This window comes from Antennarius striatus, chromosome 22 (genome assembly GCF_040054535.1).
Source record: "Antennarius striatus isolate MH-2024 chromosome 22, ASM4005453v1, whole genome shotgun sequence".
In the NCBI taxonomy this organism is placed as follows: Eukaryota; Metazoa; Chordata; class Actinopteri; order Lophiiformes; family Antennariidae; genus Antennarius; species Antennarius striatus.
In genome coordinates, this window is record NC_090797.1 from 7,980,940 (window position 1) to 7,996,418 (window position 15,479).

A 15,479-nucleotide genomic window follows, 5' to 3' on the forward strand; every position below is an offset into this window, starting at 1 on the left:
TAAAGGAGATTTAAATTAAAGGTAATTTGATATTTGTGATGTTTGAATTTACGGAGGTTAAAAGCGGCCAAAATCTGTAAGGTTGAAATAGTTGAACAATGCTTTTATTCCTGGTCATTGAGTGAATTTCAGTCCAATCTTCTGAAACAAGTGCCCTTCCAAGTGTGGGGAACTGCAGTTTAAATGCTCATAAGAGTGAGAAGCACTTGACAACAGTGATGACATAAAGAAGAGCAGAAGGGGAACTGAGAGGAAGCCTGCAGGCCAAACAGTTTTTTTTAGAGCAAAGTACAATCACAACAAGAGCAGACTGACATTTGAGAGCATGGAGCAATTAGTTCCATGTCATGGCGTTGTTATTCAGGGCACTGCACTCGGGTTAAAAATGCAGAGGAATAAACCTGCATTTTCTTGTAGTACATTTGATTAGATCTGTTCAGTACATTAAAAAGTATTATAATTGAGATTGTTTTAAACCTGCAATAGATATCAGTATCTGGCTCTTGATATCTACATAAAATTGACTAGAGGCTTGTGAAAATGTTGCTCACAATGAGCTATACCCAACCGTAAGGGATGTTGGGTCTGGGACTCTTCCAAGACTTCCTATTAAACATTTTATAATGTGGATGACTGCATGAATTCTCCCCTATGGGGATCAGGATAGGCTATGAAAGGCATACTTTGGCAAAAATAAATATTTAATGCCTTAAGGCTGAAGTGATCAAGCATATCTCTATTAATAAATACTACAACTGGAAGGTAAAGCATCACCCTTGAGTCTCTCCCGGCAGATTTACCTTATTCCTTCTGCTTCTTCGTTTTCTCAGCATAAACCATCACAACACCAAGTTGTTGCATCATTGCCAATTGCCATGGCATGATATGAAAGAGATCATGCTGTATTACACACTGTATGAAAAATTAGCTAGGGCTACTTGTTTTTCATTTCTGTTTTTATTTCTTTTTTGCGATGAGGCATTGGCATCAGGTTCATACATTCCAAAGAGTTACGTCTGCAACAATACAGTATATTAGATAATCTGCAGTAGGCAGCTCCCTCTGTTGCCACAAATGTTGTTAGTAAAGACTTCAGATATAAGAAAACAAAATTAAATTGATCTCTGATGAAGCATTAGAAAATCTGTTATTTAACTCACCGCTGTGCTCCCTAGGAACGACTAGGTACTAAATACCATCACATATGAGTGTATAGTACTTGGAAAAGGACCTGAAAAGATTATTGAGCATATACTCAAAAAGGTACCAATTTTTAGGGCCTGAAAGCTTACTTCAACAGATAGATGTAGCCAGTAGATTCTAGGTCTTAAGGATTGAGATAGAGAGACCGTTAAATGTAGAATAATAGGTGCAATTGGCAATTGCAGTGTAGAAGACTGACAGGGAGAAAGTTTGACACTCGGCATTAAGAGGCAAGGAAAACCTTTCATGTCATTTTCAGCCTCAATTCGTGCAAAGGTGGAATAAATCCTTGGAAAAAGGTGTCATTTGTGAGTTGAGTTTGTGTGTCAACTGCAGACTCCACTATTCAGAATCACCACCACCATACATCTAGAAAGAAACTGATGCATTATAAAATAGGAGCACTCATTTCATCTTTGAGACTCTAAAGTTAACAAGACAAGAGATTCTCAAGGACATACATTCTCTTTTCTGGGATGTCTACATGCAATTATCTCATGGTTTGTACCTTGTGTATTGAGAGGCTTTTGATGATTCAAAGACGTTGTAGCCTTAGCAACGTGCTGGCTTAGTACACCAAAGCGTTGAGGCATGTTCGCCTCCAGGCAAGCTGCTTTGCTGTGACGACAGACATCACATGCAGACACATTAATTAAAATTCATTTCTGAACATCTTAATATGTCATCTAGTCTGATATATGTTACAGAGATATATACAGTATGCAGTTAGATTTTTCATTTACTCAATTACGACTAGATAAAGTACAGAAGCAGAACGAGCAGTTCTTGTACTTTGTACTGTGAGTTGCACTCAACTGGCATCTCCATCCTCGTATTACACTGTTCATTAAATGGGATATAATAGTACAATAGTGGGGATATAAAACCTCAAAATGGCACCGGAGTCTGTTCTGTTGGGGATGTGCTATGGCTACATTCTAGAGGACTTTTATGTCTACTTTTATGTCACAGCACACCTACATTAACCATAAATCTTCCTCCGGCTTTGTCGACTTTTGTCTTGTGCTCTGAAAGAGTTCAGTTGTAAATTATCATTAAAAGATTCATATTAACTGGAAAGGTCAGTTGTCCGTATTGGTCCTGTGTGCGTCAGCAAATAAGTGAGAAAGTTCTGATTTCACCCAACTGGAATTACAGCAGCTCATATCTTGGCACCTTGTCAGGGCTCTGCAAGAGTAGGATTGCATATTCTGAGGTTTTTATGTCCTGTTTTTAAAGTCCAGGAATCACATACTATTTCCTAGGTTTAGAATTATTCCTGAGATTTTTGTTATTACAGAAAAATATTATTCAATTGCATTCAAGGAAAATCTATCTTATCTTTATCAGGAAACTAGACACTACAGAATTGCCCAAGTTTAAGAATTTTGAAAAGTAATAATATTAATAATGGAAGCACTACTTCTAGTCTCTCTGAAAATGACAGTGAAGAAGATTTTTTATGAAAGGCTACTCAAACTCTAACTGTTTTAGAGCTGTCATGAATGTTAGCCTATAAAGAGATCTTAACAATAATCTTAACCTGTGGGAAAAACGAATGCTGTGTCTTGGATCACATATATTTGTTAGTGTACTACAATGTAGTGTACATTATTTGTATTTACTTGTATAGTAATGAACAGAATTTCAACAGTGTAGGGTTGTTTTAAATTGTACACTATAGCAGTGTAGCATACTTACTGGAAAAGAATACAATTGTAATGTCACTTTTGAAAATATGTGCCGGCAATTTTACTTAACAAAAAAAAAAAAAAAAGCCATTTAATACGCTCAGCATTTCATGTAAAATCAAATTGTAATGTATGTTGTGCTTCTCATCAACCAACATTTTTCTTCCAATTGAGGTCTCCCAGCTACAGTATATCAAACTTTTGACTGTGAATGATCATCTCAAACTTGTACAGCATATGAACACAATTAATGACTCATTAGAGCTCAAACTGAATGATCATTCTTTTTTTTATCCAGTAACCTAGCTTTTAAGTGACAAGTGAAATTTATTGGCTAAATACAGGCAGTCCTCGAGATGCTCTGAACACTGATGCATGCATGGCTAAGTCTTGATTAAAACATTGATTTTGCAATTGTAGTTGGCTTTCTCTAGGTAAGATAAAATACATTTACTGAGTTGATTAGGACAATGTCCTAAGATAAGAATAAAGGTTTTTATTTGCTAAGACATTTATGTACCCCAAAGTGCTGCAGAAATGCAGAACTAAATTATGCAAAGCCTGACATATAATCTTCAAGGCTGGGTAACCTCACACCTTACCTAAAACACCCTTAATATAGTTATTTGAACACTCGCCTGTCTTCTCTGAGAGACATCCTCTCACCAGATTTACTGCTGTCTGCCCACGTAAAAGGGATTTTGAATTACAAGGTCTTTATGAATGTAACAAAACACCTGCAAGTGCATTTGTATCTACATATTGTCTGCATGTGTCTGGAAGCTTTAATTATAACAAGCATATAAAGCAGGTTTTTTTTTTCCTTACAGCCAGCAATGAAGGAACAGCATCATTTGACCATGGCCATGACATATTTGTCGCTCTTCATTCACACAGGTTTACCAGTACATGCATGAAACAATAACAGTGAATGGCTGTCCAGAGTACCAGGCGAGGGCCACAGCGAAGGTAAGATCTGCTTCAGATCTGATCTTTATTAATGAAGGATTCTGATTCTGATTCTGTATATTAGTTACTAATGAGAACATTGAAGACAAGATGATTGTAATCTTCTCTTCTTCAGCCGCTTATCTGAATCCAGGTCACGGGTTACAGGCTATTCCAGCTGAGAGCAAGTGATAAGAAGTGTAAGAGGGTTAGGTTCAGATCCACCTGAAGACCTGAGAATTTTCTGGTTTGTCCCCATTTCTCTTTGGGTCTCTAAATTATTCTCACCACCAAATAAATCAAAGAATATGCTGTACAAATAAAAGTGACTTACAGTATAAAGCAAGGCAGCAAGACAGCGCAGTGGGTAGCGCTGTCACGGCACAGCAAGATGGTTCCAGGTTACCGTTCTGTCCGGAGTTTGTGTGTTCTCCCTGTGTCTGTGTGGGTTCTCTCCAACTTTCTCCCACCTCCATAAACATGCCCTTGGGGTGAATTAGCCAATCTGTCTATCGTTTGGCTTTGCGGTGTTCCAGCGTGAAACTCGGAGTGTACCCTGTGTTTCACCCCAGGTCCGCTAAGATAGGCTCCAGCAACCTCACGACCTGCAACAGAGGAAGACGTACATCTGTCTGCCATAAATATATGTCATAAAATCATTAGTAAACTGTTAAAAGTACATAATTTCCTGTTAGTGTACAATAAATAAGAACAAAAACAAATACTATTAGTCTGTAGCAACCCCCGTAACCTACAATGTGGCTAAAGATGAGATGGCGACTTTTTCTTTCCTATATTAAAAAATAAAGTGTATTTATAAGCTTAAAATAGATTTGTATCATCCAAACATTATTGAAGTGCAGTCATAAATAGAGTACAGAACAGAACTATAAATGGTTATTTTTGGTTCAGCCTGGAGACAAGTCAGGTTGTCTCCTTGAACCAATCAGCGAAGTAAGCGGAGGTATACCTGCAGTCATAGATCTGATATGGTCACAGCACTGATTCAGGAGCACTTATTAGTTCTTGAAGCATTTGTGAAACTTGTGTATTTAGGCTTAACAGATTCTAAACTCAGCTTCGGTCCATAGGGTATTTTCTTCAGGTTAGCAGGTAATATGCTTGAGGGAAATTCCACAGCTTAAAAAAAAAAAGTGGAATCACTGCTCATAAGAAACTCAGAAAATCAGAGTCTGCCTGGCAGCATATTACATAATGTGCTTAAAGTTTAATACTTTAATACCCCTCTCCATAGAGACCCACTAGAATTCCCAGGTCTTCATCTTTCTTACAACAATCTTCAGTTACTAAACGTCTTCTATTTAAGATGTAAATCTTTCTTTGCTTCCACAAAATCATAACAATAATCAGATTAGTAGCCACTAGGTTTTTATCTTTAATCTGTTTTGCTCCAGTAAGAATTTTTTTTTTAATTTTGCTATCAACACTGATGAAGAATTTGTCTTTAAAAGTTTAATGATTATAGCGTTTCTGATTTGCTTTCAACAAGGCTGAATGACATCAAGTTGCTTCCTTCATTTTGCTTTCGAACCAATCAAGTTGTATCTTGTAGACATTGAGTGTTAATTCCTTTTTTCTGCTTCTAGTAGATTTTTCAATAACAGCTAGTATCTGTTCATTGCTGCAATACATGGAAATGTTGGTCATAGAAAAAGCTCGTCCTAATTGTACTCAGCTTTACAATATTAACTCAGGTGTTTTTGTTGCTTTGTGGTTTAGAAAACATCTGTGTTACAGGTGAAGGATGAAATCAGAGCTGAGACTATTACCTGATCTAGTATGAATGGAATAAATGAAAATATGCATAAAGTCTAGATGAGCTTACACCGGTCAGTTGAACAGGACTTTTCAATAGCACCTTGCCTGAAGAGAGATAAGCTTTTGTGATAGAAAATGAATAGAGCTGGTTTGTATAATTTTGTGTGGAGGGTGAGAATGAGAAGAGATGAGAAGAGGAGGTGAGAGTACCTTCCTTTCCTTCTGTGGTACACGGTACAGCTGGGTCCACTCCTCTCCAGGATGTCACACAGAGTAAGTGGAGGATGGGAATAGAAATGGATGACAAAACCTCAGAGGTATGTGTAGTTGTTTTTGTATGCACAAACTGTGCTAGCCTTGAATTGATCAGATCTTTCACCTTTACTTGGCTCCTTTATTGAGCATGGCCTTGTGTACAACAGAGTGTATAGAAGGGAATTAATAGACACTGGAACTTGCTTTCAAGAGTTTTCCTTTTCCTTTTTAAATCACAAGCTTGATAGTCTGCAGAAAAATGGTAATTTGAGGCTTAGAGTTCCAAGAAGATGTTTTAAGGGAACCAGGCTAGATATTTCATCCTAATTAAGCCAAATTAATCACCTTGTTGGATAATGAACAGAGCCAGGCTAGCAGATAGCTAGTAAATGTAAATTATCACCTACTGGTCTACCGTCAGACACCGGAAGGAAACAGTCTCCAATCTGATTGTATCCCGGTGTAATAACAGTAGAGGGAACTCTATTCTATTGTATACTTCAGGCACAGATAATATTCTAATTTTGCACTTTTGCAAAAAAGCAAAGAATGACACGCTTTCTTTAAGAAATGTTTTCTTGCAATCGGAAAATGTCGCCATCCGATTATTTTTTTACTGCATTTGCAACATTTGTCACATTAGGTGGGCAACATTGCCATATCTGAAAAATTAAGTCTTACTAACTAATTTAGAACATTTTCACTCTACAAGGAATCCGTAACGGTTAAGCTGGAAAGAAGAGAAGCTTTTCTGTCTTTCTTTTAATCCTGGAGCAGCAACAAAGAATGGATTTAAGCAGCTTTAAAACTCTTTGCTACTTTTCCTTCTTTGCCCCAAACTTTTGAAAAATTACTGCTCATATATCAGCATTGAAATTGCCATTTACTGGACAATAAACACGCTAATGGCTTAGCAGTGGGGATGCTCTATATTTGGAGCAATGGTGATAATGACACACCGTCAGGTCACAGAGCCAATTGCATTCAATCAGGATACATCATATGGAGTGTGTTGGAAGAAAACATGGAATAAAGTGTCTGTGAATGGCTGCACGGTAATGAAGTATGTGAAGCATAGAGACACTTCATCTGCCTCGAGTATTTCATTTAGAGAAGCTGCATATCTCCTGACAGCTGAGCTTTCTGTTTCACCTGAATCATTTGATTCAGCGTCAATGGCTTCAGTAATTAAATCAATTCAGGTTTTTATTCCTGATTCAAGACCATTTTACTGATCTTAATGAAGACTGGGACTATAAATAATGAACATTGATGATGAAGCCTGATATTAAATCTTTCTTCCACTCTTCAGTGTAGTTACCAAATAAATATCCTTGGGAAGCTGCTTTTTCATTCCAAATGCCTCTTATACTCGAGAAGCCATCTGCCAGATTGTTTTTGTTAACAGAGAGCCGGTAGAGTTGTGAAGGTCAATATGGAGTCTGGCCTGGGAGGCGATGTTGTGCATGTTGAGGAGTTGTCTTTTATCTACACAATGGGGCATGTAAGGTGGGTGGAGCGGAAGAAGAGAAGAAGTCAGAAAAGGGGAGGGAGAGAGGATGTTAGAAGACGTCAATAAGTAGATTAAAACCGACAGTGGGAGAGAAGACATGAATGGATTTGAATATGAAGATGCATATGGATGATGGAGGAGAGAGCTGAGATGGGGATGCTGCCTGGGGGGAGCATCAAAGACCTGAAAGTACCAGGATACCTCTCTGTTGCTTCTGGGAAGTTTGGATTCACATCTGCAAATGCTTCTGCCAGAACATCCCCTCCTCCTCTCTCTCTTATCCTCTTCTCTTGCAATCTTTCTCACGTTTCATGGATGATTCCAACTTGACAGAAAGACACCTGTGGCAATGCATCTGTGGATAAAGTGGGAACAGAGTCTCTCTTTCTGTGTTCATCTGCCATTAGTTCTCCCAGATTCAGTTCCTGGATGCTTTGTTCTGAATGTTCAAGGAACAAGGAACTTGGCCTGGGTTCAAAGAAAGCCCAAAGCCAGCAAACAACATCCGCCAGCTGGTAGAATTACAGAGGGTGAAAGTTGTCTGTCTGTTCCTGCACCGTGAACTTAGATGTGTTAATCCTCGTGCTTACAGAGCCATAGAACTTCTCATGTGGAGTCTAAATCCCCAACAGTGGCTAATTCCCAATGCTTTGTTATGGCCGTCCACCTTAATAATCACTTTTACAGCCCCCTCCACCTGTAATAATCAAACTAAGTGGCAAAACCAACTTCCACCATAACATTTTGTTTAAACTTTGTCGTGTTTTTCATGATGCCCTGTATGTTACATAATTCCCATAAACCTTTTGAGAAAAATTGTATTCTCTCCAGCTGAAGGCTTCCTCCCACCTTCATAAATTTGTCCAGAGTCGTGAGCGTGAGTGAGAATAGTTGTCTGTCTTTCATGTGGTCCTGCGATGAGATGGCGTCTTTTCTGGGGTGTACCCTGCCTCTCACCCCATAACTCGTGACCTGTGTGGGATAAGTGGCTACATACAAGATAATTACGATTGTTTTTGTCTTTAAGAGGATGAATGAATGAAATTTAGATCTACATACATGGTCCTGTTCTATCACTTTATCTGAAAGATGGAGACGGCTAATGTGAAGCCAGAGAGTCATTACTCAGGGTTGAAATCAACCATATAAAGCTCTGCTCCTTTTTTTGCTGAAATGCTTCCCATTTAGCTCAAACCTGTGATGTTTAAGTTTGTGTTTTGGAGTTCTTAGTACATAGCAAGTAATATAATTATTGTGTTCTTTCATGAAGTCCAATCTCACTCCTCCTCCAGGCTACAGTTGCGGCCTTTGCAGCCAGCGAAGGTCACTCCCACCCACGGGTGGTGGAGCTACCGAAGACTGAAGAAGGGCTCGGCTTCAACGTGATGGGCGGCAAGGAGCAGAACTCACCTATCTACATCTCCCGCATCATTCCTGGAGGGGTAGCTGAGAGACAAGGCGGCCTAAAGAGAGGGGATCAGCTCCTGTCTGTTAACGGTGTGGTAGGTCTGACCAGCCTTCCATTTTTTGAAGCGGCACATGGACAGAAAGGCTGCGCCTGTGGACTGGAGGAAGAAGTGTTAGATTTCTAGTTCTATATGTGAGTGAACAGTCAGGAGATATTAAGGTCAAAGACTTTCACTTGAGTGAGGAGTAGAAAAGTTTTAACATCCACTGGAGAAACTTGAATAAAGCCGACTGTAAAGCTGCTCATTTTCATGTTATGTCACAGGGCATTAAAAATGAAGGAATCAGCGTAGGTGCTATTTTTAAAAAGTGCACTCAAATCAGCTTCCTTTAAGTCATCCGACTCTCTTTATCTGCAGAGCGTAGAAGGCGAGCACCATGAGAAAGCGGTGGAGCTTCTGAAGGCAGCCAAGGACAGCGTGAAGCTGGTTGTTCGCTACACCCCCAAAGTGCTGGAGGAGATGGAGGCTCGCTTTGAGAAGCTCCGCACGGCCCGGCGGCGTCAGCAGCAGCAGCTCCTCATGCAGCAGCAGCAACAGCAGAACATGACCTCTCAGCAGAACCACATGTCGTAGGTGAGGCGCTTCATTGCTTTAAGGGTGCGGGGGGGGGGGGCACCAGGGGCAAAAGGTGAAGCACTAGCCAGTCACACATTTTATTGGCCTGGGACACATCATGTAGCCTCACTGTGGACTGATCAGCCTGAACGGGGCTAACTAGGGTTATTTATCAATATATAACAACATCTACTATTTTGAATGTTTTCTGCTTTTAAAGTTGTGTTTTAATGTAAAAAAAAACATTTTATGTTGGATAAAATTGTATTTTTTTTGTTTTCACTCATTTTATGTTATCTGGTTTGCTTTATTTGATTATTACTCATTGGTATAAAACTGTTTCTTGGGTGTAGCTGAAATGGTAAAAGGATTGCACTTTGCACACAGCAAAGAACCCCTAGATGGGCATAGATGAAGTGGTAGGCGGCTTAGCGCTCCTTTTCGGTTTTATTCTCCATGTACTGCTTCGCTGTGCACTTTTTTTTTTTCTTCTTATGTGCAGACAGCAGGCATTTAAAAGCCTCATACATCTGTGATGCATCTGCAAATGTAGCTGCCGGTAAACACTGTGCAAACATTAACACGTCTGCTGTATTGTGCAAGCCCTTCTGTTTTTCTAGCTGTAAATTATTCAGGCTTAAACCAATTACATCTGTGGCTCATGCTTTGCAGGTAAGTAGACGCAACGGTGGTGCTTGAAAGCTCAGCCTGGATGGAGAGTACACATATGTTCTTTTTTGACACTATTTTCAGTCTAAAATCACCAGTTACTGTAAGGCAGACTCTAACTTTTACACTAATCAGACTAGCTAAATCATATTAAGGTGCAAACGTCTTAGCTCCCTGACATACTGGAGAGGGACATGTTGACGAACTTTTTTGCCTCTAAATCCCCCAAACACATCACCTGTCATTCACTTACACGGTGCAGCGTCGACATAGGATTTTGTAACAGTATGTTGTGGTGGAGCGGCAGATGGAGGCTCTGAGCGGGGGCTCGTGTTTTATCAATGCCGGTATGCTGCCCACAGAGATTCGGTTTGGTGGCCAAGAGGCTGCCGACCGAGTGACACGCAGGAGCAGACGAGAATGCAGCATAAGCCACTGGTTTGTCTGGTATTCATGTTAATGTCACCACCTCCCCATCCACCTCACACCACCACAACATGACTGGCTGCATTATTAAAATAAGTATAATTCTGCATAACTAATGAATTGAGCTTTCACTATCGGCTCCACTCCAGCCACCATTGTCTCTGCACCACAGCAGACTCTTGATTTAGGCAAGAAAATTTGTCAAATATTTGCTCAAAACTGTTGAAGTGTCAAATTCATTCGCTTTACACTTGAGTGAAATAGTTTATTTGCACACAGACACAAAAAATGGGAGTGCCAAGAGACCACTAACATAAAGTATATAATGACAAGTAATGTATGATATAGTAATGGATCAATTGAACAAGGATACAGCCACTAGGGTTATATATCTTGAAATTTATTTTTAGACTCATCATTACTAACAAAAATGAGTCAGGCGTGACTAAACTCTGAATCATATGACCTATCACAAATCCTACGCTACATTACAAGAGTGGGTTTTCTCAAATTAGATCAGAAAATGAGTGGTACATTATGAAATCCCTTAAGCGTAGTTTTACCTATGAAAATATCCTGGCAGCTCAAAGAAAATGTAAGAAACATGGCTTGTGCCTGTCAAAATAAAAGTCCAAATTTGCCACCCAAAATGTTGGGTAGCAAATTAAGTCAACCACAAACTACACTGACAGGTTTTTCCGCAAATCAGAGATAAGAACGTTAAATTGATGGATCAATCAAAGACATTGATGAACCTGTTTGTTAGATTAGTGTCTTACTGTTGGAGAGAGCTTGATGTTGTTGACTTATATTTTTATTGAAGGGATACATTAGCAGGCTTCCTGTATTTGCTTTGACTTCTGGGTAGCCTTAAAATCAGAAGTGTCGACAGCCTTATAGGCACATTTAAAAGCTTTAAGACATTAAAAAAAGACATCAGCCTGTCGGCAAGCTCTGAGGAGTTGCTCTCAGTCTGTTTCTTCTTTTTTATGATCTGCAGGTTGTTCCAAAAGAAGAAGAAAGAGTGAAGGAGAGCGATAAAAAAAACGTGGATCTCAAAGACCATCTGTTTGCGTTGAGGATCCCAAAGGAATCTCTCCCCCGGGGAGGAAACCAACAAGTCGAAGGATCTTTTGTTTACTCTCTCCTGACTAGTGTACCAACGATTATCGAGCAAAAGCAGAGAGAGAGAGGGAGATGTTTGTTCTGAAATCGGTGCTTCGTAAAACAAGGATGAGGAGAGCACTCAGTTTATCCATTTTAATTTGTATCCCTTCTAACCCGGTTGTGACTCTTACTGGATCTCCTTGTGTTGTTTCGTTTACAGTCGTCTCACTTCTGATTGCTTACCAACATCCTTTGCACCATGGCTTCACTGCCATTCTGCCATCGGTATCATGTGTACAGTGGTGTTTCTATTGATTCCTCAACTGGTGCTTGTGTGGATCATCCGTTTCTTTTTTGTGTCCTGTTTTGAATAATTGTGAACTCTTTTTTAACTTCTATTGTAGCAGGAAAGATTTTATATCTTGTAGGTTTAGCAATAACACACATCGGTCCGTTTTTACATTTCACCAGTAAATTCATGACCAGAAACATACAAATAGGAAGAGTTTGTGATAAGGATGCAAATGTAAATTACCATAAAGAAAACTAGGTCTTAATACACAGTAAGGCAGCTTTTTTCCCCCTAAATCTATCGTTGATGCATTAAAGAGATTTACACATGACAAGAAGATTTAACGTGCAGTAACTGATTTATTAGTAGACTTTGTAAGCCATCCAAACAGAGATTTATTTGTAAGTCTTTGGAAAAATAGAAATTATAACCAATCGACCCCGAGGAAGCAAAGAGAATGTCAACAATTTTGAATAGAGTGTGAATTAAATCAAAATATATTAGAGTTATGTCTATTTTATAGTTTTAGAGGTCAGAGATTTAACATAAAGTTTATGGTTCCTTTTAAATATTATCTATACTTTTTAAGATTATTTATTTTAATTGTTTTCTGTATAAGAATAGTATACTAGTTAATGTAGATCTGTTCTTTTTATTGCTGTTTTTCATTTATCCCAATTCTTGTGAAGGAAACCTGCCTTTTACACTCGACCAAACTAGTAGCACAGCTATAGAGGTTTACGTGTCTGTCATCACCATCTTTGGTGCTAAGTGCTTCATTGTTGGATTTTGTTTGCACTGCCCTCCCAAGAGATGTCGTCCTTATAAATCTTTGTTTTCTGTACTTTGTCATTTTTTCTGCACTCTTTTTTGTTGTTGTTGTTCAACTGTGCAGGCTGTACTGCTTTTGCTATTTCTTCTTCTGTTTATCTCAAAAGAATCCAAAAAGTATTGATTCCTCTGTGCTAGAGGATTTCTTCTTCCCCAGGAGGAGAGACCATCCAAACATCCAGCTGCATGTTAAGGGAAAATGTTGCTGAGTATTTGAAAGAAAGGGATTATATCATTTCCATCTTTAATGTTTCCCGATCTACGTTAAATATAAAGGACAGCAGAGCAAATGTCTTCATGCGTTAGAGACCATGCTGCCATTTTTTTTCTGCATAAACTGTCAGCACGAGGTCCCTTAATGATGAGCCTTTAGCATGAGGAGCCCTCTGTGCTTAAGTTTTGTAGAAGATATGGCACCTCTTGATACGACCAATCCATTTTTGTATCTCAAAGTCACAGGTGACTTTCGTAATTAAATTACATTTTTGAAGTCGATGGTCCTACCTAAAAAGAGTTTTAAAAAAAATAATGTTGATATGCAATTGTTATACTATATTTGTATAAATAAATCTATGTGCTTGTGTACAGTGAACGCCTCGTTGACCCCTCATTCATATCCCACATTACCTGTCCATGTCATCAGTATTTAGATCAGGGGTGTCAAACTCATTTTCACCGAGGGTTGCTTCAAAATACCCGTCCTCAAAGAGCCAGATGTAACGTATAAATGTAACTAAATGCAACTCGATGTAATGTAAAATAAATATAACTACTCTTTAATGTTACAAACATACAGTTGAACAGAAAAAAATGTTTGCTTGTTGCTCTGTTACAACATAAATGCTTTTAATTTGTCAGGTAAGAAATCCACATAACTCCATCAATCAAGGCTCAAACTGTCCAAGTGAATAAAGAAAAAGATAAGGGCGGCACGGTGGCGCAGTGGGTAGCGCTGTCGCCTCACAACATGGCGCTTCCGGGTTCGAGTCCCACTCTGTGCGGAGTTCACATGCTCTCCCCGTGTCTGCATGGATTCTCTCTGGGTTCTCCTGCTTCCTCCCACCTCCAAAGAGATCTAGTGGCAAAAATACTGTTTAGATTTTGAAATGAAAAGGCTAGAACAACACAATGGTCTTTGTGTAGTATGTCTGCAGAAAGGTCAAATGCACGTTCATCAACTCGCTACAAGTGACAATGATAAAAGATCAGCATGGTTTTATTAACTATGTTTCTAACATCGACACGATGTGGTATGTAGAGCAGATGGTTGACATGGTGACCAGTTTTCAAGATGAAGTTATTCAGCTGCATAGTTCAATGACTGCATGTGGAAAAACAGTTAAGAAAATTAAGTGGTAATAAAATCAATGAATTTGGTGTATATCTTATGAATTGCCGTAGCAGTCTAATGAATAATTAATAGGAAGAGACAGAAGAACTACCGATTTTTGTTTTTTAAAAAAGGGTTTGTCCCATGAAGGACCAAATGAAGGTTGGAATGCACAGTATACCAAACAAAATGAAGCGACTGCCATGACAGGGAAGGACTTTTATTGCCAGGGAGTTGCGAGCAATAATAAAGGTAAACAACACAAGAGTTAAGTAAATAGAGATATATAGACACCATGACATTAGTCTGTCTTTTATTTCTAGACAAAAAATTAAAGACAGGTTAGAATAAATTTAGAATAAAATATCTGTCATTACACAACAAACAGATGTTAGCACATCTTATTTATAGGAATAAAATGAGCTACCAAAGATTGATCTACACATATTTTAAAATTATCTACATAAAAATTGTCTAATCAGTAACATGAAGGCAGTATTTCTATTTTATTATCACACTTAGTCAAGATAGTATTGCTCATTCCCTGGATGTTATTGCACTGACTCATGAACTGTTGCTTCCAATAAGATACTGCTGCATTGACTAATGACTGAATTCAGTTCTTTGATGGCACAGTATTGTTCAAAATGGTGGAAGAGTGTGTCTCAATAGACCTATAACATCTTTCAGACGGCAACAGAGTGAAAATGTGTTTGTCCTGCAAGACAAGTCCCTGATAATGTCTGTGGCCAGACGTCATTGGGTTCTGTGTATGTCCTCTGTGGAAGAAAGGAACTGATGGAGAATTTTATTTAATCTATTTATTTAAGGACACATTAGGAGTCAAATTTAAATATGCTGCATCTTAAGGACACTGGAATCATCCCTTTAGATATTGCTTGTGAGGGTTTTAATGGTAGAATCCAAACTGCAATCAAATTGATAAATCTTTCAGAGAGATTACATAATCACCACAGCCCATTGATTTAACACCAAGACACCTTAATAATTACAGCACTGGGAAAAATATAGTGGCATATATCATAAATGGAGAACCACTGAAGATACAGAAGTTACTGATTTTACAGCTTGTCAGTGATTGCTTTAGTGCAGCTGCTGAAGCTGAAGTAATTAAACCTAATGTACCAAAATGTTCCTCTGAAGGCCCGTCCTGGTTTAGCCCAAAGACAGGGATCTTGATACAATAAGCAGAATCTAATAAAGGGACTCCTGTAATCGGGAGGTATTATACTCAAACGAACAATAAGAAGAAGCAAAAAAGAGAGGCTCTTTTTCACCGCCAGTGTATCACACATGGTGCAATGAAATCTCTTTTAGAGCTCCATCTCAAATCCACAGCAAATGACAAACGCATGAGGTGAGAGGACTCAAGAATGTAGGTGACATCAGT

At 38.8% G+C, this 15,479-nt stretch overlaps 1 protein-coding gene across 2 annotated transcripts in view; it reads left to right on the forward strand.

Annotated features, from left to right (window-relative positions):
- The window catches only part of lin7a (lin-7 homolog A (C. elegans)), a 32,404-nt gene extending 18,956 nt beyond the window's left edge, over nt 1–13,448 (forward strand). Inside the window, exons 3-6 of one of the 2 annotated variants that reach the window (XM_068306690.1) lie at nt 3,792–3,863; nt 8,682–8,891; nt 9,216–9,431; nt 11,509–13,448. In XM_068306690.1, the coding sequence (XP_068162791.1) occupies nt 3,792–3,863; nt 8,682–8,891; nt 9,216–9,431 (498 nt within the window). In that variant the 3' untranslated portion in view covers nt 11,509–13,448. The remainder of the gene's footprint in view (nt 1–3,791; nt 3,864–8,681; nt 8,892–9,215; nt 9,432–11,508) is intronic. The other variant, XM_068306689.1, reaches the window with a different exon arrangement.
- Nucleotides 13,449–15,479: the final 2,031 nt, after the last annotated feature.